We start from the raw sequence: 26,801 nt of genomic DNA, 5'->3' as shown, positions 1-26,801 counted from the left end.
GCTACTATCTCTCTTCACTACACACACACACACACACACACACACACACACACACACACTCACTCACACTCACACTCACACTCACACACGTAGTTGGCTCACCTCCCTCAAACTCTGTCTGACAGTTCCCAGAGTTTTCCTTCAGACTCTCCTCCTCATTAATGATGATGTTCTCAATGTCCTTCATGGTCAGGTGGTCGCGGAAGGCGTAGAACAGGATGTGTTTCAGCTCCTCCAGGGTGATCTGCTGCATGTCAAACTGCAGGGAGAGGGAGAGGGCTGAGGTGAGACAGGATATGTGAACTTGTGCTCAGTTTGATTTCTAATTTTGCAGGATATAACTCATCTCATATAATCCAGAAGTTCTTCACCATGCACATCACCACAGCTCTCATTGATGCATTGATTTAATTCAACGCTCTGAAGTTTTGACCTGTGTTTGATTTGTTGTTCGGTTTGAACCATTACACAATTCTATCCACACACACACACAGACACACACACACGTGCCAAGGCTTACACCAAGGGGATTTGAAGGTCTCGTTGAGGGCAAAGACCAGATGGGGGAAAGTTTTTGTTTCTGAAGTTCGGAGAAACTTTCAGGGAGACCTTTCTGGTCATTGATCACATGCTCCTCCTGTAAACTTTACTTCACATAACACTGGAGAGCCACATTTCTTTTTAAAAAATCACCCAGAATCTCTTATAATTACAACTCATTGTATCAGGCTATTGGCAAAATGCTGTTTGCTGAACAACCCTGATGATGAACTGATCATCTTTATTATCACTTTCGGCAAAAATGTCCAACATCTCAAATGACAAGCGAACAATTTTAATCACTCTATTGGCCTGATTCCAGTTTTGAGGATAGTCTGGAGCGTGTCGCCATAACTGAGCAATCCCGTGACACAAAAATAGTTTTTTTGTCCATGACCTTGTTGGTTCTTTCGGTCTGGACTGAACCACAGAATAAAGTCTCCTCCAAACTTTGATACCGATTAAATGAATCTAAACTGTGACATCAAGTTGAATCTTGCAACGCTGCTGGGATGAAAAGTCACGGGCCAAAGTGAATAAACCTGCAGCAGACTGTACCTGGGTGGATAAACTCATTATACGGTTCTGATAAAGTTCTCACAAAGCAGAGTCAGAGTGTTTAGAATTCTATTATCAGATATGTATAGAAAGACTGCAATAAAACCCCCTAATGAGGCCACATGCCTTACATCTAATTAATACAAAATGGAATAATGTGGTTTGGTGTCATGTCTTGATTGATGGAGGCAGAGTTTTGACATTTTTACATGTTCGCAAACACCAGCAGAGCAGATGTGTGACATATATGTCATTTATTTCAAAAAATCACAGGGTGCTTTTCTACAAGACTTCAAACCCACTGAGTCGAGAATGACATAAATCCCACTTACAATCAATACCATTTATTATCTCTTCACCTCAGAGTGAGCTAATGAACTCACAGCAGTCAGCCTCCATAAAGATTCATCACCAGAGCCAGTTAAAAGCTGCAGGTCAGAGTTATACATTTTATTTGATGTGTTGTTAATCAGAGGAGGCAGAATACATAAAAAAAAACTAAAAAAAAAACTAGAACTATAACAAGGTAAATTCAGAGCAGAAGAAATGTTTACACCATATGTCGGCTGTGTAACTCAAGTGTGTTTATGTAATTAAATTAAGTGCAGCACACAGAAGTTATGGTTTATTTTTGGCAGGATATGTAAAAGCTGCTCTGTTTTTATTTTGCAGAGTAAAAGCGGGAAAATTCATACGTACAACATATGAATTATTCTTCAATTTGAAAAACAGCAGTTACTGATACAACTGTGCAGTGAAGAAGAAAGACAAAAAGACACCTCACTGAGGATTTACCCATCAGATGAAGATGTTTCACACCCACAATATTCAAAGCTTCTCTGATGCTGACGAGCTGCAGCACACGTTTTAGATCAGTATCACAACATCCTTGTGTGTATAATTCGTATCACCTGTCATGTACAACAACATGAAACAGATGTTCAGTGTTGGGTTTCAGAAGAGACAAGATTTTCCCTCTGGGCAAAGAACGAGATGCAAACCTGGGGCAGTCCTGCCACATCTGCCCCGTTGGTTAAAAGTTAAATATTGCTCCCGTGTCACTTCTCCCACAGGTCAGCAGCCCAGCTGTGATTCCACGACCTTCGTGCAACCTTGCCGTCTCCTAACGATGCCATCGCTGACAGACATCAAGAGACTATCGGAGCTTCACTTGCCGGAGAAAAGAGGGATGAGCCAGAGGACAGACTCATTCACCGAGCTCTCTAATGGCAGATAAGAAAAAGCCATTTTATTTTTCTCTTTCCACGTCCCACTGAAGATATTCACATTCAAACAGGGAGTGACCTTTATGGAACAATATGGGGGAGTAGAAAAGAATGACGCCCCGGGACGTGAAGTGACTCCTACAGAAAGATAGATCTTTAGTGGAACCCCCACTGCTGTGTGACCTACGGTTTAATGCAGAACCAAACACAGAGAGGGAACCATGAGTAGTTCTCTTTGTTGCACAGTCTTCACAGACGCTCACTCTGAAGCACAAAGAAGCACAGAGGCTTTTAATGGAGAATCTGAGAGTTGGAAATGTCAGGTCCTGTTAAGTTAAAGCTTAGAAGGAGCCTCGTTATGAACTGAATCCCTGACGGAGCGAGGATAGAGGTTTGCACGGACACTAAAATCTCTGACATGAATAACTCATCAATTTATTTTAAAAGCAGTTTCCACAACATCAACAGACAAAGGAGATGAGATATTTATATCAGCACTGAATTCTGCAGAGTTTAAAACCCACAGAGCAACGTTATGAATAAATATATTCTGTTTATCGTCACATGGGACAAGCGCAGGATTTCAAATTAACCTAATACAACCTAAACTTTATCAAATCAACATTTTTAATTTAATTTCTTCTGATTAACAGGAAAAAACACTTGCATTAGAATGGTCTGAATGATGAATGTACCAATTCATGTTTGCGGGAATAATTACTGTTGCTGTTTTTTTTATTTTACAGAATAAATTGACTCTATATAAAGGTTTTAAGATGATAAACATGAATCAGTATAGAGTGTGATGCAAGAGAGAATCCCATGAGAACAGATAGATCGATACTTTTTCTTAAAAAAAAAAATCTCTTCACCAAGGTGTGTAAAATCATTATCATCATAAACATTTATGGTGAATAATCCAGGTCAATGCAACGAGATGTATCAAGGTTGATTTTCCCACCCGCACAGATGCAACACCCTTGAATTTAACCATGAAACTTTTTTGATTTTGTTAAATAGTGAGCATGTTCTTCACGCCGCAAAGTGGATTTAGTGTCGAAGATGAAGAGGAGGAGTTGCTCTAAAGAGAAAAGCCATGCTCCTCTCTGCACTCGTAAATGAGGCATGTTCAGCTGCTCACACACGCAGGCGGTGAGAAGTTGCCAAGAACCAGCATCAATCCATCTGCTGAGTTCAGCCCTTTGCAGCGTGGCCAAATTATGCAGTTACAGATGATGCTCAGCGCACACAGAATCCAATTATATGCATTTGCTAATCTAAATTTGAACGCGATGGGCTGGCAAGTTATTCGCTTTTAATGGCAGAAGTATGATTGCATTTGAAACATGGCACAGCTGGGAACAAGCTCATCATACAGGGTCAATCGATTTAAATGCATAATTATGTGATGTAGCCACAGGCACCAAAAGTTTAATGACCTCTGCTCTTTTATACACAAGTCCAACACTGTTAAATACCTCTTTACTTCTTTTATTGTCAGTTGTTTTGCAGGGATGTGATGGCATCCTACATCCTAACACTAACCAATAATAGAATCGTGGTATACTATATAATCTGTATCTAAATGTCTAAGTGAATAAAAATGTATCCCATCCAGACATGAAAATATCATATCTGTGCAGTCGCGATCAGGAGATTTTTTTGCTTGTGCCATTTACCATCAACTAACATGGAGGAGGCTGAGTTTATGACCCATACTGCAACCTGACACCACTGGCTGAGACTGACTCGAGAGGTCAGGTATCAGCTGACCTGCTGACATGACCAGCACAAGATGGCGTCGGAAGGAGGAAGCGTTGTCCATCTTTATAAACAGTCACTGGTCAAAATCCAAATCTGAAAATACAGCTGAAGAATGAACATTTGATTCCAGAAACTGGATTTGACATCGAGGAGAAGATGACAGTTCACTTCCCCTCTGAGCAACAGTGCTTATTCTTGCACCTTGGCAAGTTGCAGCTGTCAATTCAACCATTGCAACATTTCCTTTAGACTTTGTGCAGATATTGCATCATCACCATCGAGTCGGGAGTGAGGAATAAAATGTCTCAGGACAGGAAGTGGTTCCACCTGTCAACAGCAGTGAAAGTTAACACGTTATGCTTCTGACAGCAGAGCCAGTCAGCACCGATCCCATCAGCTGACTCATGTGATGGAAGATGTAAAGTACAACGACTCATCAACACTTGATTCCATCTAACAATTTCTGAACAGTCACTCTCCGGGACATAACTCAAACCTCTCCGCTGCCTGTGGCTGGAGAAATGAACTGCCAGGACATTTATTATTTACAATGCAGTGCATACACACTCCTGCATTATTCACAAAGCAGTCTCTGAATCTGAATGTGTTGTTTTCCTATTGTGACATTTTCACATTCTTATCTTAACTTTTTGTTTGTACACATCTGGAGGCAAAGTCTGTTTACACAGAGTATAACTATGTACATCTTTTCATCTGTGACGCCCTGTTGCTCTTAGGTCATCGCAATGGAGCTCATTAGACTGAATCATCACCATCAGTCGTAATGGATTCAGTAACTTTGGTTTTCGTCAAACAATCAAATAATTCCACGTATCTCTGTCTGTCGGTGGCTCTCATATCTCATCAGATTCACACTTGGCATGTGTATCTTTAAGGACCAACGGAAGAGCAGTGTGAATTTGGTGCAGTTTGGACACATGATACGTTCAACACTAACCTGGCGTCCATCCATTTTTTATTGTTACTTTTATTGTTATTCTGTTGGCTCGTGCACTGCAATGTGCACTGCACTGGAAAAACAAAATGAAGATGTCGTCCTGAGATTTGTGAAGCTGCAACAAGAACTTTTCACAAATGATCAATCAATCAATTAATTAAATACATAATGAGCTGATTAAACGTTTACTAGTTGAAGCCCTAAATATTATGTTTAAGAATTTTGATTCTGACTATTTACAACACCTGTATTCAGCTAAATACTAGAGAGTAAAGATCTAATCTGTAACTTCGATAAATGTTAACAAGGATTTCAATCCTGCAGATTTGTACTGAACTGTATTTCTACAGGTTTTTAGAAATGCCACAGGTATTAAGGCCCGACTTAACTTAATACATCCATGGCATCCTCCTCGGTCCACCTTTAATGCTCAGATCCAACATGCACACCTTCTTTTCCTTGCTAAAGCGAATGCTCAGCACCTTTATCGATCTCTTCTTTTTAACAGCATCATCAACCTTCTCCCTCGAAAGGCCCCGAGCCTTCAGGAGGGAATTTATGTCTCCATTACCTCTGCGTCATACAGCCTTCAAAGTCCAGAAGAATCATTGAGCGTTAGAGAAAACATTACGTTCCCCGTGAGAGTCACAACAGACGTGAAAATGAATCGGAGCTCACATCTCGAACCGGTCACTGCAATGTTGCTGGTGATTGAAACATCGGCCACATGGGGAATGAAAATGACGTCAATTCTGTCAACACATTTAACCCCTGATGAAACAAACCAGATCTTTGTAACCTCTGGGCTACAGGAAACACTTCACATTAAACCCCTCAATCAACAAATGGGGGGTGGGGGATAAATCTCATTGAACTTCATTCTGAGTGTTTTTGTTGCTTCTTCAGACGAGAGCAGAGAACAGAAAACTCGGATCAAACAGGCGAAGATAAATGCTCAAATCAGGAAGCTAACGTTGTGTGAACCCTTTAGGGAAATCTGTGTGGAGCTCGGTACAGAACTCAATACTCTCCCTTCAAGAGGTTCGCTTAACTTCTTCGCAGCAGCAAATCAAAAGGACAACAGACTACAGATGCCTTAACTCAGAGGGAATCCGGAGACAGTGAGGAAAGAGAGTAGCCGGGAGCCACTGAGCAAGCTCTCAATTACCAATTAATGTTAGTATTATTAATCAAGGAGATGTTACACCCATTAACACCTGGAGAGGAGCACAGGAGATGCACCGCCTGAGGGTCACAGACCTCATTAGTGTGATTCAGAGGCATCTATGTAACCTGCCTCGTAATTCACTGACTATACTGAAGAGACAGAAGACAAGAGAGTTGGAGAAAAGAAGAACGAGTTGGGGACAGTGAGAGAGACGGAGAGCTGAAGAGGTGGAGGAGAGAGGTGGAGTACAAATTAATTCAAAAGCACAGTTTTGCTCCAAGATTTATTTCTGCAAACCTGAGAATATTCAGCACAATGCTTAATTAAGCCCCAAAGGAAAGCAGCTACAAGAACCACTCTAAGCCCTGGAACTGATGATAAACCTCATGTGAAAGTGCTCAAAACTTTTGTTTTCACTTTCAACCAATTCCAATTAGGTCCAACCCAAGAGCACCAGATCTGGCTGGTTCACAGAACAGGATTCAGGAATGAAATAAGCTCTTTTAAGCTCTTTTCAAACACTGGAGAAGACAGGTTCACTCTGAAGACCTTGGACTTTGTCTATTATCTTAAGCAAAGGCAAGCAAAGCATGCTCCGACATGCAGGGGAGCAACAGAGATGCTCATATCTGAAATTAAATTCATTTTCACAGGAATGTCTAATTGGTTGCTCATTGGTTGGGTGTTCCAGATGTGTCATGTTCACAAGAACATTTGACCACCAAATTCTCATTTGTCCATTTTTGATTTCAAGTGAGCATTTATAACAAATTTGAAAAAAGTCCCGTTCATGAGATATTGTGTTTAACAAGAATGGGACGGAAGGACGTCCTGAAACCATAAAGCATCTGGCCACTGGGAGGCACCAGCACTGAGGCATGGAGTGTCAAATCATGCAGTATTTTTGAATTCAGCTAAGAAAAAGTAGAAAAAGACCAACTGTGGCAGGAAATGCTAACTAGATCAATCGTTAAATCATGAATCATGAAAAAGGTCACATCCATGATAATCCCATGATTCACCCTTCTTGTCTGCAGCCTTGACGGGACCTTGAAGTACAACTCAGAGAAAAGAAGGTTCGACTGCACCTCAACAGATGTTAGTGCGACGATCCACGCTGTGAAATGATGAACGATGAGAAATGGACCTTTTCAACTGGATTCAGCAAACCAATGGTTTTCCCCACGCATCTAAAAGCGATGCGCTGTGATTATTCACTGGACAAAAACGAAGACGCTGCCCTCTAGGAAATCCAGCGTGTCAGTAAAATGCAAAATGTGCTCAGAGGCATTTCTTCAGACTGACGGACACATCATTAAAATTCCGAGCACTTGCTGTAATGCAACGTGTGTAATGTGTCGCTGACACTTCTCCGAGCTGCAATGGAGTGAATCACCGAGGTGGCCGAGCTGACTCACATGTAATTAAAGCTACACGGGAACAGAAAGAGGAGGTGTGGGGACGAGGAGAAAGGAACAATAATGTCACATATGCAAAAAAAAGAGGTTTCAAACGTGACGGAGAGCCGGCAGAAGGAAAAGACGAAGTCTGCCACTTCTCAGGAGGCCTCAGGGTTTGAGGTGTTTCTCCTGCTTCTGCTCAAGCAGCAGAACTTCAAACAACAGCGCCAATGTTTTCTCTGTGCTGCGGGAAAGAGAGTTATCAGCTCGACTCAACGCACAAAACTGATATGTACAGTAACTCTGCTGCTGCTCATTTACATCCGTATATTATTCTGGATAATGGTTCAAATAGTTCAGGATTTAATATGCATATAAGCTTCTTACTGGGCACAGCAAATATTCTGCTTTCACAAACACAGACGTCCTCCTGCACCTCCAGCAGAAACAGTTTAATGTGGGATCTGTATCAGCGGGCTATTATCAAATTACACATAAAGTATATCCTACTTAGAAGAACTGTGAAGTAACAGCAGTCATGTATTAAGCTGCTTTTAGACATTCACAGAAAACATTTACTGAGATTTGCATCAACTTAGATATTAATAAATGAACCATTGAAGATTTGTACCAAAGACTGTAAATAAAGATGGACAACACGTCTCTACTTCCTCACATAAGAATGGAGCCATAGTATCCACTCTGTTGACGTCATTCAGATCCAGAGTCTGTTCCGTAGTGATCATGGTGTTGAGCCATGATATTGTGGTCCCACCGATACGCACGCTTGACCAATCGTGAGTCAGACTCAGCTCCTACATTTCACTCCATTTTTGTACTTTTTACTTTGGAGGAGGCGGAGTGTATAACCTTTACTGCAGCCAGCCACCAGGGGGTGATCAAGATAACTTTTTGTAACTTCGATGACTCCCATCTTTGTTTGCAGTCGGTGGTTTGTACACAATAAGACCTTGTTCATGTGATAAAGTCATCAGTTACAGTTAAGGGGGTGAAGTAACTTTCTACTGTTAAAACTTTACTCATGCAAATGTCATGGAAACTAGCTCGGTCAACAAACAAGAGGAAATCACGAGATCCTGCTGCCAAAAACCATTAGGAGAAAAATGAACAAAGGAACCTGTAAATAGTTTTAAGTCTTTGATCCGTAATTAAAAATTAAATCATTCGAAACCATTGTTCATACCCTCTGATCTAAACCTGTGAAGCTCATCTGGTGTAAACACTGTTGTGTCACAGTGAGGGCTCAGACTGTGGCCCCCGTGCTGCTCTCTGCTGTAATGACACTGGAAGTCTTGGCAGGATGGAGACAAATAAAGTCGTTTTCACTTTGATCGTCCATGATTCTCGCTCCAGACCTCGGCCGGAGTCTGACGATCAGACAGTGGGAAGGAGGGCGATCAGGTTCATGGACGAGAAGGGACGAAGTGTACATGCGTGTGTGTTGGTGTTGATTAGCGCTCTGTCACGTCTCTGTCCCACATTCATTGCTATTCAAGGCCAGGCCTGGCAGAGGGAATATGATTTTTCTGTGTATTTATGTCCTGCACGGCCGACTCGAGTCCATCAGACAGGAGCTGCTTGTCAGAGAAGCACCGGCTCTCCTCATATTAACCCGCCTGCAGCACAACTGACAGTCAGCACTTCTTCATGTGAGTTTCCGCGGGCAGTTTGGGAAACTTGGAATTATGTCTGCTCTGGTTTGTCAAGTGAAGGGTGAAGAGGGATAATAAACATGGACATTATTTTAATCAAATTCACCTATTTCAGTCTTCAGATGGAAATTACATTTGAATGGCTGCAGGGACAAGACATACAATAATGTGGGGTTGAATAATAAAGTCAAACTTTAAATAAATACATTTTATCTTACAGAATACAAAATGCAGAAAAATATAATTATTTTTTTAATTCAAGATCTATATATTTGGCTGTGTTTGTGGCTTATTTTTATTCATAAATATTCATAATATAAATTGTGGTTAAACTGTAAAATATCAAGCCTCCATTGTGTTTTTCAGTTCTCATGTGTATATATCATGAATATTAAGAGCCATTTAAATTAGATACTTTAGTGTATCCCATAAATCCATTATTAATCACTTTCAGAATCTCGCACCATGGCTTTGATTTCCACCATTTGGCCCTTTTCCCTCTGAATCTAGATAGTTTGGATACATTTGGAAAATAGAAAAGGAAATGGAATGGAAAATAAATCTAAAATAACATAACTGATTATTAAATAGAGCAAGGTGGAAAGTTGTCTTACTCACTGGAATAAAATAATCATCACGTTTACACTTTGGAAGTAAATTCAGTTTATATTAAGAATCTGACAGCTTGTAAAAATGAATTGCTATTTGCTGTTATTACCATTTATTCCTGGGAATGACAGCATTAAATGACGTTACATATATTTGACCTTTATGCCCAATAGTCAGAAATCATTACAGCTGCATCTGACTTTCCACAGCATCACATGCAGCCAAATTCTGCAGGAGCCGACACAAAATATAAGCCATGAAAACACTGTGCCTGTGAGGTCACAGCAATTTTGACCTGTGACCTTTCGCAAGCTAATTAGGATCAGTTTATGAACATTTGTTCCAAATTTGGCAATGAAATGTAATTGAGGCTTGATATTCTATGCAATGATATATCATAAATGTTTTTTTAAATAAATAAATATGAATAAAAAGAAAACGCAAATAAAACCAAAGATCAAGATTTGAATGAAGAAAATAAAAAAGTGAAATATTAACATAAAGCAATTTTTTTTCTGCATTGTTTATTCTGTAAAATAAACATTTTCATATCTGCAAACTTAAACACTGATGATCACTGACTGATTTGTCAGGACAAGTGTAATAATTATTTACAAATTAAATGAGTGAGAAAAATGCATCATGGCTCAATGCATGGTTCTCCCTGTCCTGGTTCTGTCTGAGTGTCTTTGTGTCCAGCTTCCCGCCGGATCACCTGCACAGCTGAGACTCGACCTGTTGTCCACCCCACAAACCTGCCGACCTACTTCTACCTGGCTCATTCAACCAGACTCCAGATGGTCCAGTCACCTTTAGTGTCAGAGATACTGCCAAAATAAAAAAAACAAAAAAAACTGCCCGTCTGATTGCTAAAGCTAAAACTTTTGTTCTTAAACCTGTGTGGTTCACCGTTCACCAGCCCTGCCACGTCCAGCCTGTCTCTGTCTTTACTCTGGGTTGGAAACGCTCTGCCCAAAAAAGGAAACCAACCAGGAAACCTGCTGGACCTCTCTCAAATCCTTGTCTCTGTGTCATTCTCTGTTTATCTGAGTTTATCGAAGCAGAGGAATTTGTAAATTAAACTACAATGTAGAGCTCATACCTCTGTCCCAACTGTCCCCTTATGAAACCACATTTACCTGTTTATAGATCTGCACCAAATTACTCACAAGCATAAATATCAGTCCACTAAACAAGTATTTTTTTTTATTATTTTCAGACTAATCAAGGAAAATGTTGAAAAAAATAGTTACAATTCTTAATCCAAACCAACATTCAATGGATACTTCCCTGCCACATACTGCAACCTTTGTTTCGTAGTATACAGTCAAGTAGTTTTTGAATAATCTTGTTGACGAATGAAGATACCAACCAAAAAACAAACAGTGGTGAAAACATAACCTCCCTGGTGGAGGTGAGGATATAAAAGTCGACCGCTAATAAAGAGCAATGACTGCAAAGAGAAAATTCTTCTCCAGTGGAAAAGCTAATGAGAACAAGACTTGAGAAATATCTTGTGTCGTCCATCCTCTGGCTGCCGGGAACACAGTGATGGTTTTCATGCGTTTATTTGTTCTTTATGGGAACATTAGCTGATGAAAGTACCATGAAAACACAAACTCAACAGGCCAGGCTGTGCCAGAGAGACTCTGGGGCCGAGACAGGAAGCCATAGATCATAGTTTTTGTAACAAGGCGGTTGGCAAAGGAAAAGTAATTTCTGTTTCGAGGCCACATTCATTCTGTGATTATGATTTTGGTTGCTTTGTGATGAAAATGAATCAGATGCAACAACAAACACAGAGAAGGTGGAACACTGCAGGTAATGGAAATATTTGAGTTTTAGATAATTGATGATGTTGAACTAAAGCAAAGATCAGCCTCTATCTCTGCTTCTCATGCACAAATATAGAAATGTGGTGTTTGCGGTTATCACGAAACAGAAATCTGAAGAAACTCCGCAGCCTAGTTGCTCTGTAGATGAAACATCTCAACACTCAACATCTTATCATCTACAAAAAGTTTTGCTTTTGGAAACACGGCTGCTCTGCAGCTGACAACACTCTTCAATCGTCCTCCCTCGAGCTCAGACATGAACTGATGATCCAAACGTTCAATCACCAACCAGATGCCGCTGAGAGGGAAGCAACGGCCACAGTGACACTCACACACCTGCACAAACACACTCATGCTTCATGCTATTTTACCAAAAGGTCAGAGCAGAACAATGCACCTTTAAGAGATCATTTTTCAAACATCATAAACACTGCACATGCTTTATGCACTTTTAACAGTCTCACATATAAATGTCTTCGAGTTTAATTCTCCGGGATTTGTCAACATTTGATAAACTTTAAACTTCATGTATAAATGATGAGCCTCAATTTGCATTTTTCATGCTTATTGAGAAGGAAAATATGAGCCTGTTTCCCAGAGATGATTCTTTAAACTGCTGAAAGCTTCCACTCACACTGGATCTGCTCAGGTTGTGTTTATTTAGTTAAAGTCCACAGAGGTTTTTACATGAACAGGATCTGACGGTAAGAATTAAGAGACAAATGTCAAATGAAAACAAATGAAACAAAGAAGGTTAAATATCTGGTTTTGGGTAGAAATGCGTGTTGAATTGTAGAATGTGTTACATCAATAAAGAGAAAGAATAAAGAATAAAATGTAAAGCAAATGGGAAACATTTTAATTTCCCTACGGGGATTAATAAAGTATTTCTGATTCTGAATTTCTGATTCTGACATCTTGGTGGTGTATAGTCAAGTCAAATTTATTATCCCATCTGAAGGAAGTTGTGTTGCAGCGAGGCGATTAAAAAAAATACACAAATCATCATTAATACAACATAAAAATACAAATACCCGACAGATGACAAGGACAAAAAACACAACACAGGATCACGACATGAGGAGACAAAGTCCAGAGTGCAAGAAAAAGTGTGTTATTGGTATTATTTATTTAACTGCATAAAGGCCATTGGTTGCATCATTGCACCATAATGACATTTCATTTTGTGTATGAGTGTCTATACCAGTTCGAGGTTGAGTCTATAGTCTTAAAGGATGCGAATGCAATGTATTTGTGAACTATGCATGACGATAATGGGGAAAATTTTCTGATCAGCTTCAGATTGTCTCACTATTATTTGCAGAGATTAACTGGAAAATTTGATTTGACCTTTGACCTCTCAGATCATCTGGAGGCCCCCTCCCAGGTAATAATCCCAGTTTGGTGAAAATCCATTCATGTGTTGTGAGGTGACGCGCACACAAACAGGAGTGAAAACACTAATGTTTGTGAGGAGGGAAAGAAAACAACCTGCATTAAAAGTGCAGGTCACTTAATGAGAATTCATGTATTGATTCTGAAAGTCTGCTTGAGACGAAAACATTTTTGTTGTCGACACAATCTGCCACATTATGTTGAAATGAAAGAGAAGACAGAAGAGAACATTATTCCAGAGACACAATCGGCATCAGCTCATTCCAGCTCCCTCTGTTCTCCACAAATAAAATCAAGTTATGAATTTGTAGCAGATGGAAAACTCCGAGTTTGACAAGTTGTGACTTACGACTGTCGACAAGTAACGGCTTATTAGTTTTCTCCAATTATGAATTATGACAGAGCTTCTATGATTTGCATTTCCCGCAGTCACACTCGGGGCAGAGGTGCACGTCACTGTGCTCGGGTCACTTGGCATAAATCACCATCTCAATGATGAGACACAGGGGTTAATTAGTACAAAGGAGCGGACGCTGACCCGCAATTAAAAACACAAAGGAGCCTGGATCCTCTAGAATAAGGATCTCACACAGCTTCAGTAATTATCACACACATGAATAAAGTCTCTCCATATCACATATGGGAAATTATGTCAATCCAGCCTAAGAAATTGTCAAAAGCAAAGAGGTGTGGAAATTAAACATGAACAAAATGTTTGACATTAACACATCATAAGAAACACAGTCTGTGTAGTCAACAGATTACTTCACCCATAAGTTTGGCTGAAGTGTTAACAAAAATGAATAATCAATTTAAAATAAACTTTGTGATAAATTTGATTTTAAAACTGTGTATTTCACAATCTAATGATATAGCTACAGCGCAAAAAAACATTAAAGTGTGCAGCATCTCTAAATTCTTCTGTTTATAGTCTGACTAGTTTCTCTTATCACACGAGTCAAACATTCCTCCACCAAAAACACCAGCAGCTATAATCTTTTTTCAGGTGTTTTAAGAGATTTTTTTTATCAACAGCAAATACATTTCGGTCAATGCATTATTTAGCTTTTGTCTCTTTAACTCTCTTTAGACTGTAGGCGACCAAAGCCAGAGTCAAATTAGAAACTGAAACCAGAAAGCTTCAGGCCCACACATTCTGCATATTCACATATAGCATCTGTTTCACAGAAACTAATTAAAGTACAATAATGTGTTTGTCATTGGCGAAGCCCTCTTTTTGATGATTGTGTCAATGACTTGGCAAAACAGAAGAGAATAAAATTGCAGTAGTTCGATTGCAGCTAATAATCATCCAGACGGGTTAATTAGATTAACACATTGTTCAAATGTGAGTGTGTGACAGCAGGTTAATCATTATCCCGTCACTCCAGCCGGTGAGGACGTGACACACACACACCGCTGCCTGACATGAGTGGAATTAAGGATCAAATCTCGAAGCAGAACATGTGAGGTGACTGTGAGTGAGCCGGGGTCTGCTGGTGTCACAGAGCGAGACTCAGGGAAAATAAATACTTAATAGTAAGATCCTACAAAATTCAAGAGGGAGGGGACATTTTCATCTGTGAGGCACTATAATGTCATTTTTACAGTGGTTTTTTTATAAGGGTATCAAAAAACCCCTGCAGCTGAATCAGGGGAAAACTTTTTTTTCCTATAAAGAGTCGTTGTAAGTTTAATGACGTCCTTCGAGGGATAAAATATTTAACACATCACTTTAAGCTCTCTATTCTAATGGGTGGAAATTCATCTGGTGGGATGAGGTGTCTGATGTCAGATGATAATGATGATGATGCATCACATGCAGCTGGATGGATCAGGCAGTCTTGAGCAGAACTAGATCTTTGCAGAGCCCCAGAGCATCTCACACTAGGTTGTTCCAAACAACGATTTGTTGTAGCTCATATATTCGTTCAATATGTTCAGTTGCTTTCTAAAACAAACACCTGAAGGAGTTTTGCAAACTCTGCAGCATACTCAGATGTCAGCAGGCTTTTGTTCCTGCAGAGTGAAAAAATCCGGTGTTATCCTTTGAATAGTTGCACTTGGCACAGCATGCACGGCTTGTGAATACAACTCCTCCCTCGTATCAAACCCGACAGTAATCGAACGTACAACAGAACCTAGTTAGATGAGTCTGTTTCATTGCAGAGCAGAGAACAGAACATTTCTTGCAGTGTCCTTCTGGGCTTTTTCAAAATGTTGGTTCTTCGAGACAAATTGAGTTTTTGAAACCTTTATCTGCAGCAGGAATGCGTGACTGCTACAATCTCCTTGATCCTGACCTGACCACCACATGAAGAGACCACCCTGCAGGAACACAAGTACTGAACAGAACAAAAGTATTGAGGATGTTTTTGTTTATCTGAGATTGGATTTGTGAGTTTCTTCATGTTCTGCAACAAACTGTCCCTCATACGCCCCCCGGACGATCCCAATACCAGAGCTAGGTCCTTTCAGCATTGCAACGCCGCTGTAACTTTGTCCTTAATAAGGATTAAGAAGTCAAGGAGGAGCTCGTGGTTTTATAAAACGCCGCCAAGCATTTTGTTCTCACTTCTCTGTGGCTGCTTGGTTTTCTTTGATAAGGTTAAAACTACAGTTCTGAAACCCACAAATAACAAATCACTGTTTCCTTTGAATTTCAAAGTAAGTCAGTGAACTGTGGCCAATGGAGTCATTCAAAACGAATTTAATGGGTTTTCATTCTTCAAAGAAAGATCATTAAACGGAGATGCGGTGACTGGATGTACTGTGGTGAAGATTAAAAGAGGACGTTCAAAATAGACTGGCTCCTCCTTCAAAGAAAGTTCTGCAAAAAAACTTTTCAGATGTAAAAAGTAAAACAAAGCTGTGGACAAATACAGAAACTGTTGTGCTGATTCTAAATACTCAAATACTCCATACATTTAAAAGCAAAACTTTCTCTTCACAACACATTTCATGCAGGATGACTGAACGCAGTATAAATACGTAGAACGAATCTGAGTCATACACCACAGTCCATTACTGAACTAAACTAGGCACAAAACTGTAATACCTCAAGCAAGTAATTTCTGTGAGGCGTGTGGAGAAATAATCATGATGAATCAACGTCGGCAGTACATTTCTTTCCTCTGAATATGCTCCACACATCAGACGAGGTGTTCGCAGCCAATTCCTGTGTCGAGGCATTAATTCATCAGACAAGAAATGTGGGTTTGTAAGTGGTGAAGTGACAAAAACCCAAAACTGAGCCAAGCCGCAAGCATCAGCCTTACATGGACGGGTAAAGATAAAACTTTTCAGGCCAACCGCTCTTCTGCACGAGCCAAGGTCACTCACTGCAGGAGTCCGATGAGGCTGGCAGCACATTGGTCTTGTCCTCTGGGGTGTAAACCACAATCTCCTGCCCCCAAGAAAAAGCCCGGGTCAAGACTCTGATTACATCACGAGGACGTTACTGCCAAGTGTTACTATCAGAGCCAAATGCTCCGCTCTCTCCCTTCACACCTGCTCGGCTTGTCATCATTCCCCCTTCTTCCTCTCTCTCACTCTTTCTGTTGTCTGCACATTCATCACCCCCTGTCTCACTTGCTCAAAGTCAATCACTCTCACTCTGACGTTTCCTCTCTTGTTTACTTCTTGTACCGCAGGTTCTTTCGTCAGTCTGAGTCTCCTGCACAGCTGTTCAAAGTCCAATCTGTCGGGGTCTCATTCAACCGCCATCCGTCACAATATCTCTCAGAGGACGTCAGATGCCGGATATTCAGCTCTTGTTTTGCACTGCCCTTCAGAGGGGCGCACAAACCAGTGTTGAAACTTGAGTTGAATAAAGTATTTTCCTTAAGCGTGATTTATAGATTGCATTAGTGCAGAGAAGTAGGGAAGATGGAACACTTGAGGCCGAACCCGAGATAATTTCTACCTTTGGGCACAATTCATTTTCAGCATCATAAAATCCTCTAATCACTGATTTGATTGTAGGAGACCATCTCTCATCAGTGACACGAGCAGCTTCATGAAGGAAGAGAGTAAAATGAAGAGCATCAATCTCGAAACCTAATTCAATTCATCATATTTTCTTTTTTCTAACTTTAAGTGGGCATGCATTCTCTGATAAAAACATCTCTGTCCCTTCCACGAGCAGGTTATTCTTTGATCCATGTGTATTATTGTTTGTTTGACATCATGATTATGCACAGACTGCTGATTGAATTTCCACAAAACTTGTTGGAAGGATGGAACATGAGCCAAAAAATAACCTATTACATTTTTAATTGGATTCGAACAAAGCGGAAGATCCAGGTTTTGTTTATCATTTCCTTTAACATTGTGAGATCGGATGTTTTATGACATTTTTGTGAATTTCCCAGAGAATGACTCATGGATGTTGATGAGGAAAATAAGGCATAGTTGAGGGACTGATATCTATGAATTTGTGTGATTTGGAAGTACAGAGGGTCGTCTACAAACCAGATGGTGTGACTACGGTGTATGATAGTGTGTGATAGAAAACTGTGTGTGTAGAAGTGTTATATGAATGCATGCTTGAATGGGTGAATGTGCTATACATATATATATATATATATATATATATATATATATATATACATACATTTACAGTCCATTTACCATTTAGTTTTTAATGCATCACTTGCACTTGTGTGGCGATGATGGTTTTCACAGCTGGATGCAGAGGAACACCTCAGTCACCACATCATATAAGTACAGGAGATCAGTTACTACTTCTATAGAACACAACATATAACAAACAAAGGAAGAAGGCTGAAGAATTAACCCTGATCCTTCATATCGAGTCGTGATCAACAAAGTGAACAGATGGGTTACAGTCTTACCTGCCAGAAGATGGTGTCTATTGTGCTTCCCAGGAAACCTTCTCTCGTTTCAGACGACAGGAGTTTGGGTCCGAGGATCGTCATGAACTCATTGAAGTCGACTTGTCCGTCACCTGACACAATAGAGTGCAGATTGATGAGAGCTGATTTGTACTGTACAAAACGATGGACGACTAGAGAGGTCACACAAGTCAGATGGGACATGGACCAAACACAAAAAACTAAGAATAAGTCAACAACGACTATTTTTTTCCCGAATACAATTTCTGTCATTTTAGTTATTAAGACACTGATGTTTATCACCCGTAAGTTTGCCTTTGATTACATGATGCTTTATAAACAAGGTGAAAGTGACTCAAACTGACTTGGTTATTAAGTTATTTGGTTAAGCTCCATTCCACATCTGCTACAGCACAGACCCCAAGTGACATCACTAGTGCTAGATGGCAACGCCCACATCTGGGACATTTTTGCTTTAGTTTTGAACATCAGGAAGAAGTAATGACGTGGTTTAGAGTCTATAGCCGTTTTCAGGCATGATCTCTGGGTAAAATCAGGAGGATTGACTGCAGCGTTTACCCAGAGTTTGTCTTTCACACATGCACATCACAGCGGGAGGTTTTCTGCACACATTCACAACAGCATTGAATCCTCGAATCTAGCGCGGGATTGATCCCGTGCTGTGTTCACAGATCGAGTTCTCCTGGATTTCTATGGATATTATGCTTGGAGGCCAGGTGGAGAAAGTCCTTAGAAACTGCGGAGCGTCTCACTCGGACATTTGGGTTCACACATGCAGCTGTAAGTTGGAAATATTTTTAATTATCTTCAATTTGTGACCAAATCCATCTTAAAGATCCCAACTGTCAAACATATCACACTCATCCCATCTCCTTCTACATCTCATAATCTAATGAGCGGTTCTCGAGTCTCCACAACAGAAAGGGAAATGTTTTGTTTTTTCGTTTTTCTGTGGATCAGCTCCCTCGTCTTGCTGTTCAAGACTCCCGGGTTATCTCAACGTTAACACTGTAAAAATCAGATCATGTCTCACTGTACACCTCCATGGGTTTGGAATGAGAGGCAAAGCAGAGGAAATAACAAATGATGTGCGTGTCCTGCACAACTCTGGCAGATGTGCCTCTGAGCGGAGCACTCAGCTGCCAGCAGCCTGCAGCTGAATCTGTGTAAGAGCATCAAGTGAAGTCGGTGTTTGGGGAAAACAAGGAATGAAGCTTTCCTGGATTAAATTAGTGTGAAGCAGAAATGGATCCTTTGGGGCTGCAAAACATTTCTGCAGAAGCTTGGTTATTATTACTCCCAGTGTTTGAGCTTAAAAAGAAATATGTGTGCGTGCTGTTATTATCGAAGGCCAGCACGCTTCAAATCACACAGTTCAATACAACATTTTCTGCAGAGACCAGAGATAGAACAGACTAATTCTACAGAAATAGATCAAACTTTACAGCCACAGTATCACTCACAACACGGAGTTCCTGCAGAGCTCATTGATTCCAACCGTACTAATGTGGGAGCCCGCTGATCGCTGCTGAAGCTGCTGCCAAAACAAAGAACGAGAACAGGATCGAGGAATTGTTTTCACCATCTCCTCTGCAGATTTCCTTTTTCACTCCTGAGAGTCAAGGTTCATGTCTTTGTTCCATTGTTTACATGTGACATTGTAAGAATTGTGTGTGACACGTACGCCCTGTCGTCATCACCTGTGGGCTGCATCTAGCCGCCTGACTTTGATTGGTGAGTGTCTGTTGTCAGTTCAGCTTTGTATTTGCTACATTTTTGAATAAAGTGTGTAGACTAAAAGTCGTGTTTCTGTTTGAATGGAGAAAATGAATGAATATGGTTTTAAAACCAGCAAAATTAACGTCTTCATCATTCAAACATTATATCGTTGCAGGTGAACACTACAAGCAATCGTTCTTCCTCCTCTTTTTCTTCTTCTATGGTTTGATTTTATCTTAAGTTGGTCAGATAGTTCAAACCATGGTTGAGTTTGATCTGGACCCAGACCACCTGTTTTCAGAATAAATGCTGGTCTGTTGGTGAAAGAGCACTTGAATACCGCTATTGAGACGAAACTGTAATTTATCTTCTTCTTAGATAACGCCTGTTTAAAATGTCCAATGTCACGTTCTGGGCCAAACAAGGTATGAAAACCCCCCTAATTAAATCTATGTTAAAATGAACTACAGCAGAATTTAAAGCTGGGATTATAAAAGCTATAGCAACAGAAACGTAACACAGGATATTCTTCCTGTTTGTCCCTTTTGTAAACGCATTTATATTTTCTCTTTCTCTGTCTGCAGATGAGGCCGGGACCTTGTCAGAGGAAAGTTACCGAGGCAGGACGACTCAGTCTGCCCCTGCACCTACAGTCCTCTCAGTGGGATGCTGGCACTGTCACGTCTGATGCCATTGACTGCACTTGTGCTTATATTCAGTGCTGGGCAAATGAAGCAGTGTTATGATCCAGGGGAAGAAAGAGAGATGACAGCAGAGAAAAGAGAGGTGACAGCAGAGACGACTGGGTGAACTGGTACAAGGGCAAGGATTGATGTAGTGTTTGTGCATAAGGCTCAGGCTTGTTTAGAACAACACCCAGTGAAAATGTGTTGTATTTCCACTCATATAAAAATTGGATGTCATGTGAAAGACTTTTTAGAGGGTCAGTAGTCCATCGAAGTGCCGACATTCTCAGGCTGAGTTTGTGGCTAGAAGCACGATGATCCACATCACATTCACACATATGGTCGAATTGATTTTATCTTAGATTAACCTCAATGCAAGGAGGTTAATGGAAGGAAGCTGGAGTATTTGGGGAAACCCCAGGCATGCAGACACGGGAGTAACATGTGATCCTCAAACAGGGAACCTTCTTGCTGTGAGGCAACATCACTAACCACTGCACCACCGTCACAGAGTGGCTGTATGAAACCTGAGGACGAAGACTGGACAGTCTGAATAAGACAAAGGCTAAACATCTGTCAGGATAGTTACGGAGACCAAACTAGACTTTCAGGAGGAAGAAATGCTGAATTTGTGACCAGATGCATTATGGGATGATGGACCTGATAATGGAAATGCATTTCAGAGCTGTTAGCGATATTGTTTTAGAGGCATTTTGTCCGTGTAATGTTTATTGTAACTTTATTATTATAAAAAATGTGTGACCATAATTAATCCTCAGCCAGTCCCAACATTTTAAAGTCACAAAGAAATAAAATATGACTTGTCTTTTTTCATAATTCTCCTCATGACATTATATTATGCCTCTTTCACTCGGTGAAAAATATGCTGGCAGTGAGTGCAGCCTCTTGGCAGCGTGTGTGGAAATAAAAGAGTAAAGAAGATAAATGAAGGACTCAATGATTCAAATACAAGTCCATGGGAATCCTACTACACTTTATATTCTGCTTTAGGTAATATGAGGAGATGATACAGACTCAGCGGTATGTAAAGTATTATATAAATGTATTAAGTTTGCATTCATGTTATTCATGATATTATGGGCTGTCATAACACAACACCAACTGGAAGAAATGAGTTGAGAACAATGTGAGAACACTTCATCACAGAATTGATTAGATTAACATGTCCTGTTAAAAATCTGGTTATTCACCGAGCTGTGTGTGAAACCATCGTCTCAAGTGCATGTGTGTCGTCACAGTGATGAGGAGCCAGCGAGGCAGATGAGGGGGCGTCAGCAGATGAATGAGGATAGATGATGGTGATTGTATTGTGAGCAGCTGTGACGATCAGATCCTCGTCCGCAGCCATCGATTCTGAGCTCAGCGGCCGAGTCCACCTGATCTGCAGAAGATACTGACGGGTTATCTGCTCGTCCCAGTCGTCAGATCCCCGTGATTGTTATTGAGCTCTGTTCGCCCTTGGTGGAGAAGTGTGAGAGTTCACTCCTGCAGCCTCTTTGTTTTTCAATATCGATCACACACCCTCTGCTATCTCCTCTGGTGGTAATGACCTTGAAGAGGTGTATGTCTTGAAATGAAAGTTCGTCTTTAGGAAGGAAGCACGAGTTTGCGTCTTGCTTGGATAATTCATTGTTGTGTTTCCTGCCGATTCTTTGTTGTGACACAACACAGGAAGAGACTGGATAGAAGCAGAGAGACTGAACGGACACAGACTGTGTGTTCATTGTTGTTGTTGCTGCCACAAAAAACATCAGTTGTTTGGGAGTGCAAACAGGTTATGTAGGAATTTTTACGTATTTGGAAATTCAATTTTGGAGAATGAATAATATAGTATCAAGTGTAAAAAATGACTATCAGCAGCTGTAGTAAAAAAGCAGTAAAGATATATCTGTAGTAGGATTAAAGCATTTACTGTAAAATAAGGTGAAATTACAACAAAGCGTGATCTGGTGCATGTTTGCATTGAAAAGGAGTTCAGGTTCAGTAATCTTTACTCGTTTTTGCAGACTACACACACAGGATCTGTTGAAAAAGAGAAATGTCTACGTTGGTGTCTTGGTTCTTGTTGGTTTACGATGATCCCGCCCCCAGCGCTGGAAGAAAGCGTTTCTATCTTGTAGACCAGTGAAGCGTTGGAGCCAGACTCCAACCTGTTGGCTCGTAAAGCAGCCAAAACCTTTATGTTATGTGTTTGCCTCCTGCAGCTCTTTATATCAGAACAGATTTAAAACCATGTTCATTCTGTTTTGCTTGATTCCCAAAGAACCTCTGTGTTTGAGCCTCTGATAGAAGTAAACCTGAGGGATCTCCTCTGAGTGAGTGAGAAATTAAAAATCAATTAACAAACACAAAAAACTGCCTGAGCTGGACGACTGCAGTCGGTCCTCAGATTCAATAAGGCTAAAATAAACAATGCTAATGATCCGTCAATACAAAAGAACACAAGATTCCACAGGCAGAGACACACAGAGGAACACAGTTAATAAATAAACAGCTCTTCACTTCACAGACTTCCTGAGACGAAAGCGGCTGTGACCTTCATCAGAAAGTCTCCGGAAGTTGCCTCGCCTGCAACTTCAAGTCGCAGCAGATGATGCAACACCGCCAAGGCCCAGAGGCACAAACACAGCGACGGTCTCCTGAGAGTCTGAAGCTCATGAGTCAGAAGAGGAGGAAAGACAATAACTCCTTAAACTTTAATAGCCAGCCTTGAATTTACTGTATTTCTCCCTCCACACTGAGAATGAAAAGCAATTAACAAAGGCTGAGGTAGCGGCATGATGAATATGAATATTTTCAGAGTGATCAGAAATTTGCATATTGCAATTTCTCAGTCCCTGTCTTAGAAAAATCTTGAGAGACCTTTTTTTTTTAAATGTCAGTCACATTTAATGGGGACGGCTTCGCAGACTGACAGACGTGGGACTGTTGTGTTGTTGTGAGAGAATTATCTTCAGGAACAAAAGGTTTAAAGGTCACAGGTGAGGACGAGGCTAATAATGTAATGTCATAATGATGTCATCACTTTAGGATTTATAACATATAATGAGGAATTCTGAATAAGCTGTAGATTGCGTCTCGAATTGTATTTCTTGTAATAAATAATACATCACTCACTGCAGTTGTACATCCAAGTGAATGTCAGAATCATGTGACAGTGATGTCATGGTGACGTTATTCCTGCCATATTATCCAAAATATTTATTTTGATCTATTCAAGCTTCAGGTCGTGTCTATAGTCCTTTAAGGTGCAGAAATACCTCTAGAGATAATATGCATGACGTTACTTATCATGAGATTACGTTTCTGATCAATATAAGCTTTAGATCGTCTATTATCTTCAGAACCGTGCCTTTAACATCATATTTGTGTCGACCTCGACTTTGACCAATCAGCTCTGAAAGTTGATTAAACCATACTCTGCTTTAAGCTATGTGTTGTAGTTAAACTCAGCTGATACATATCTCCCTCTCACACACACAGAAAACACAAGGACTTTATGCATTAAAGCAGTTTGTTGATTCGCCTGCTGCTGTGAATACTTTGTACCGTCTAATTTCGTTTTCACTGAACAACCAATTGAAAAACCTACTGGGATCGACACGTCATTTGTATGTATATTTAATAAATCTCACGTACTTCATATGTGTCGCTCTCTCTCTCCCGGGATGAGTTTCACTTTCACAGGGGAACATGCAATCTGTGCATGTGAACAGGCCAAAAAAAAAAAAAAAAAAAAAAAACCACACTGACGTTGTCTGTAAATGTTGTTAAAGTTTCCTGTGGATGAAACTGTGTCTGTGGCTGAGGGTGTATTTTCATGTGTGTACACATGAGGGGAGGAATCTAATCTGCGTCACTCAGTACATCTTTACACCTGTGTGTGTGTGTGTGACTCACCGTCCATGTCTAGTCTCTGCATGATGATGGCCAGCTCCACCTCACTGGGCATGTAACCCAGCGAGCGCATGGCCATGCCCAGCTCCTGTTTGGAGATGAACCCATTCCCGTCACGGTCCAGCACCTTAAACGCCTCCCGGATCTCTGCCAAGACAAACCAGGAATCCTCTGAGTATCTATAAACAACGTCTGCCCCTCCTGCCTCCGAGATGCTCGTACATAAACACTGATGCCTGCTCGTTAACGGCAGCATTTGCATTACACTGCCAAACAACCTCATTATTATTTCTTCAATCTGCCCTCTGTATTTTGGGGGGGATTCCTTCTCTTTGGCAGTGACTCATTTCTCACAGCTTTGAATTCATTTGTGCTTTTAATGAAGTTAGTTTGCGTTTTTCTCCCCCTCCTTCGTTCATCATCGTTCACACACCTCTCTCCACCTCCCTCCCTTCTCGCTCGGTGTCTGACCCAGCTTCGGGCTGCATGGTATGCGATTGGCCTCGCACCACTGACTCGAGTTAACAAGATCAATTCCACCCATCGATTCATTTTCTCCACCTGCTGTCACAGCCGCTGTCACCTCCACCCGTTTCAATGCTTTCAGGCTCTCGTTCTCTGTGCTTCTTTGTTTCCTCTTTCATATTTTACACTGTCATCTTTGAGTTTGATCACGATCCAAAGCTGCATTTAAACAGGAGTTAGGCTGTGGTTTGCTCAAGGGCATCTTTTCTGTTGCAGATGTTAAACCTGTGACCTTCAGCATGTAGAATATCACTGCTCAGTTCGCAGATATAGAGAAATGGCATTATGTCTGACAAACCAACAAACAGGGGTGAAGACATGACGTCTGTGATGGAGGTAAAAAGCAGAAACTTTAAAATCTTTTCAAGTTAAACATCTTGCGACTGTGAAGATTTATGCTGCGATCCCTCAGGGTCTAATATTCTCTGCAGTTCTGCCTTTACTTGATGAAATTACTTTTGTTGTTGGCAGCAGAGGGGAAAAAAAGATGTATGGGCCCAGGTGAATAGAAAACCTCTGTGGTTTTCATATTTTTACTTTATAGTGACCAGAACTCATGACAGGGAAACTCCAGGAATACAGAAAAACATCCTACAGACCCACTAAATAAAACACAATTTCTTGTTGAGACTCAGCAGCAGTGTTGAATCAATTCAGTGGCCATTTTTCTGTGGTGCTTTTAATAAACAAGTCTAGAAAAACAAAGTTAGAGAAAGTCGACTCTTCATGATCACTGCTCCTATTTCCCAGTGTTTGACTTAATGATTTTTGAGCTCATGATCTGTGCACATTTTCCAGAATTAAAGATGAAAACATACAATTCAAAAAATATATAAATCTGATTTATTAATGGCAGAACCTGACAAAACGTGACTTTACATTTCAGTTATTAAAAGGTAAAAGTGAGAAGTTGCATCAAATGGCAAAATCTAAAGTCGTGATGCCAACAAGCTGTGTCTGATCTGAGAATAAATCAAAGTTACTTGTGTCTTAAAATCATTATCCAGGAAATGTTTAACTGTATTCATACACAGTGTTTCCTTGTCCTAATGATGAAGAGAAGAAAGAAGAAATTCCAGAAAGGCAAAACTTAGATTTCATGTTCAAAAGGCCAATGACACGAAGTTCATCAGAAAGTCGAAGTGAACATTTGTGCCAAATTTGAATTCCTTCAATGAGTTCTCAAGACAACTTGTTCACGAGGTAAGAAGTGTTTGCGCAATCACAGTGACCTTGAGCTTCAGACTGAGAAGGTCCTTGAGATGAACAGACGAGGTGTAACCTTAAAGCCTCTGACCTCAGGCTGTCACCATTGTGGAGACATAAAAAGTCAAATCAGGTGATTCTGATTGTCATATCTTTTATATTTTCTAATGATCTACGTCAATGTCTTGGGATTTATGTTTTAATTGAGGTGTTCCACTCATCCACTCCAGACTCAGAGTCAGAGACTCGTGCACAGTCCAGTCAGCAGCTGCTTCCCTCACGTCGGCAGAGGGAAGAGTCAGCAGCCTTATTAAATTCATATTTCATCACCGTGCCTGCAGACAGGAGAGGGTGTGCGGCAGCAGAAAAGGGAGACTGACAGGCATCTGGTGGTATTAAATAGTGGTGGAATGTCACTTCTCTCAAGAACACAGTGATTGCACTACTGACATGCATGAGCACACTGACAGCGAATAATCCGAGGCCGGAGAGTGGAATGGATGGTTTAACTCTTTCATTCCCGGGACCACAGAGGCAGAGCGTGTACTGACTGTATCTGACACAGCAACAAAACAAGGGAGAACATCTGTGCAATACAAACAATCCATTCACATATTCTCACATCATTGTAAAATGTATTACTTGTTTGACCGAGAGAGAAAAAGTGATTAGTGTATGTCAGGGTAATTCTGGACCTGGTTGCACAGATCGTCTTCAAAACTCGCCACCATTTCTGTCGCTAAT

General features: G+C 40.6%; 1 protein-coding gene across 2 annotated transcripts in view; it reads right to left on the bottom strand.

Annotated features, from left to right (window-relative positions):
• caln1 (calneuron 1) overlaps positions 1 to 26,801 on the bottom strand; it is a 54,271-nt gene that overhangs the window by 8,815 nt on the left and 18,655 nt on the right. For both annotated transcript variants that reach the window (XM_020088017.2, XM_020088016.2), the window contains exons 3-5: positions 24,330 to 24,473; positions 17,983 to 18,095; positions 103 to 259 (exon numbers count right to left, since the gene is read on the bottom strand). In XM_020088017.2, the coding sequence (XP_019943576.1) occupies positions 103 to 259; positions 17,983 to 18,095; positions 24,330 to 24,473 (414 nt within the window). The remainder of the gene's footprint in view (positions 1 to 102; positions 260 to 17,982; positions 18,096 to 24,329; positions 24,474 to 26,801) is intronic.

Source organism: Paralichthys olivaceus, chromosome 11 (assembly GCF_024713975.1).
Source record: "Paralichthys olivaceus isolate ysfri-2021 chromosome 11, ASM2471397v2, whole genome shotgun sequence".
In the NCBI taxonomy this organism is placed as follows: domain Eukaryota; kingdom Metazoa; phylum Chordata; class Actinopteri; order Pleuronectiformes; family Paralichthyidae; genus Paralichthys; species Paralichthys olivaceus.
Note: the sequence above shows the minus strand (reverse complement) of the source record. Positions and strands in the feature narration are given on the sequence as shown.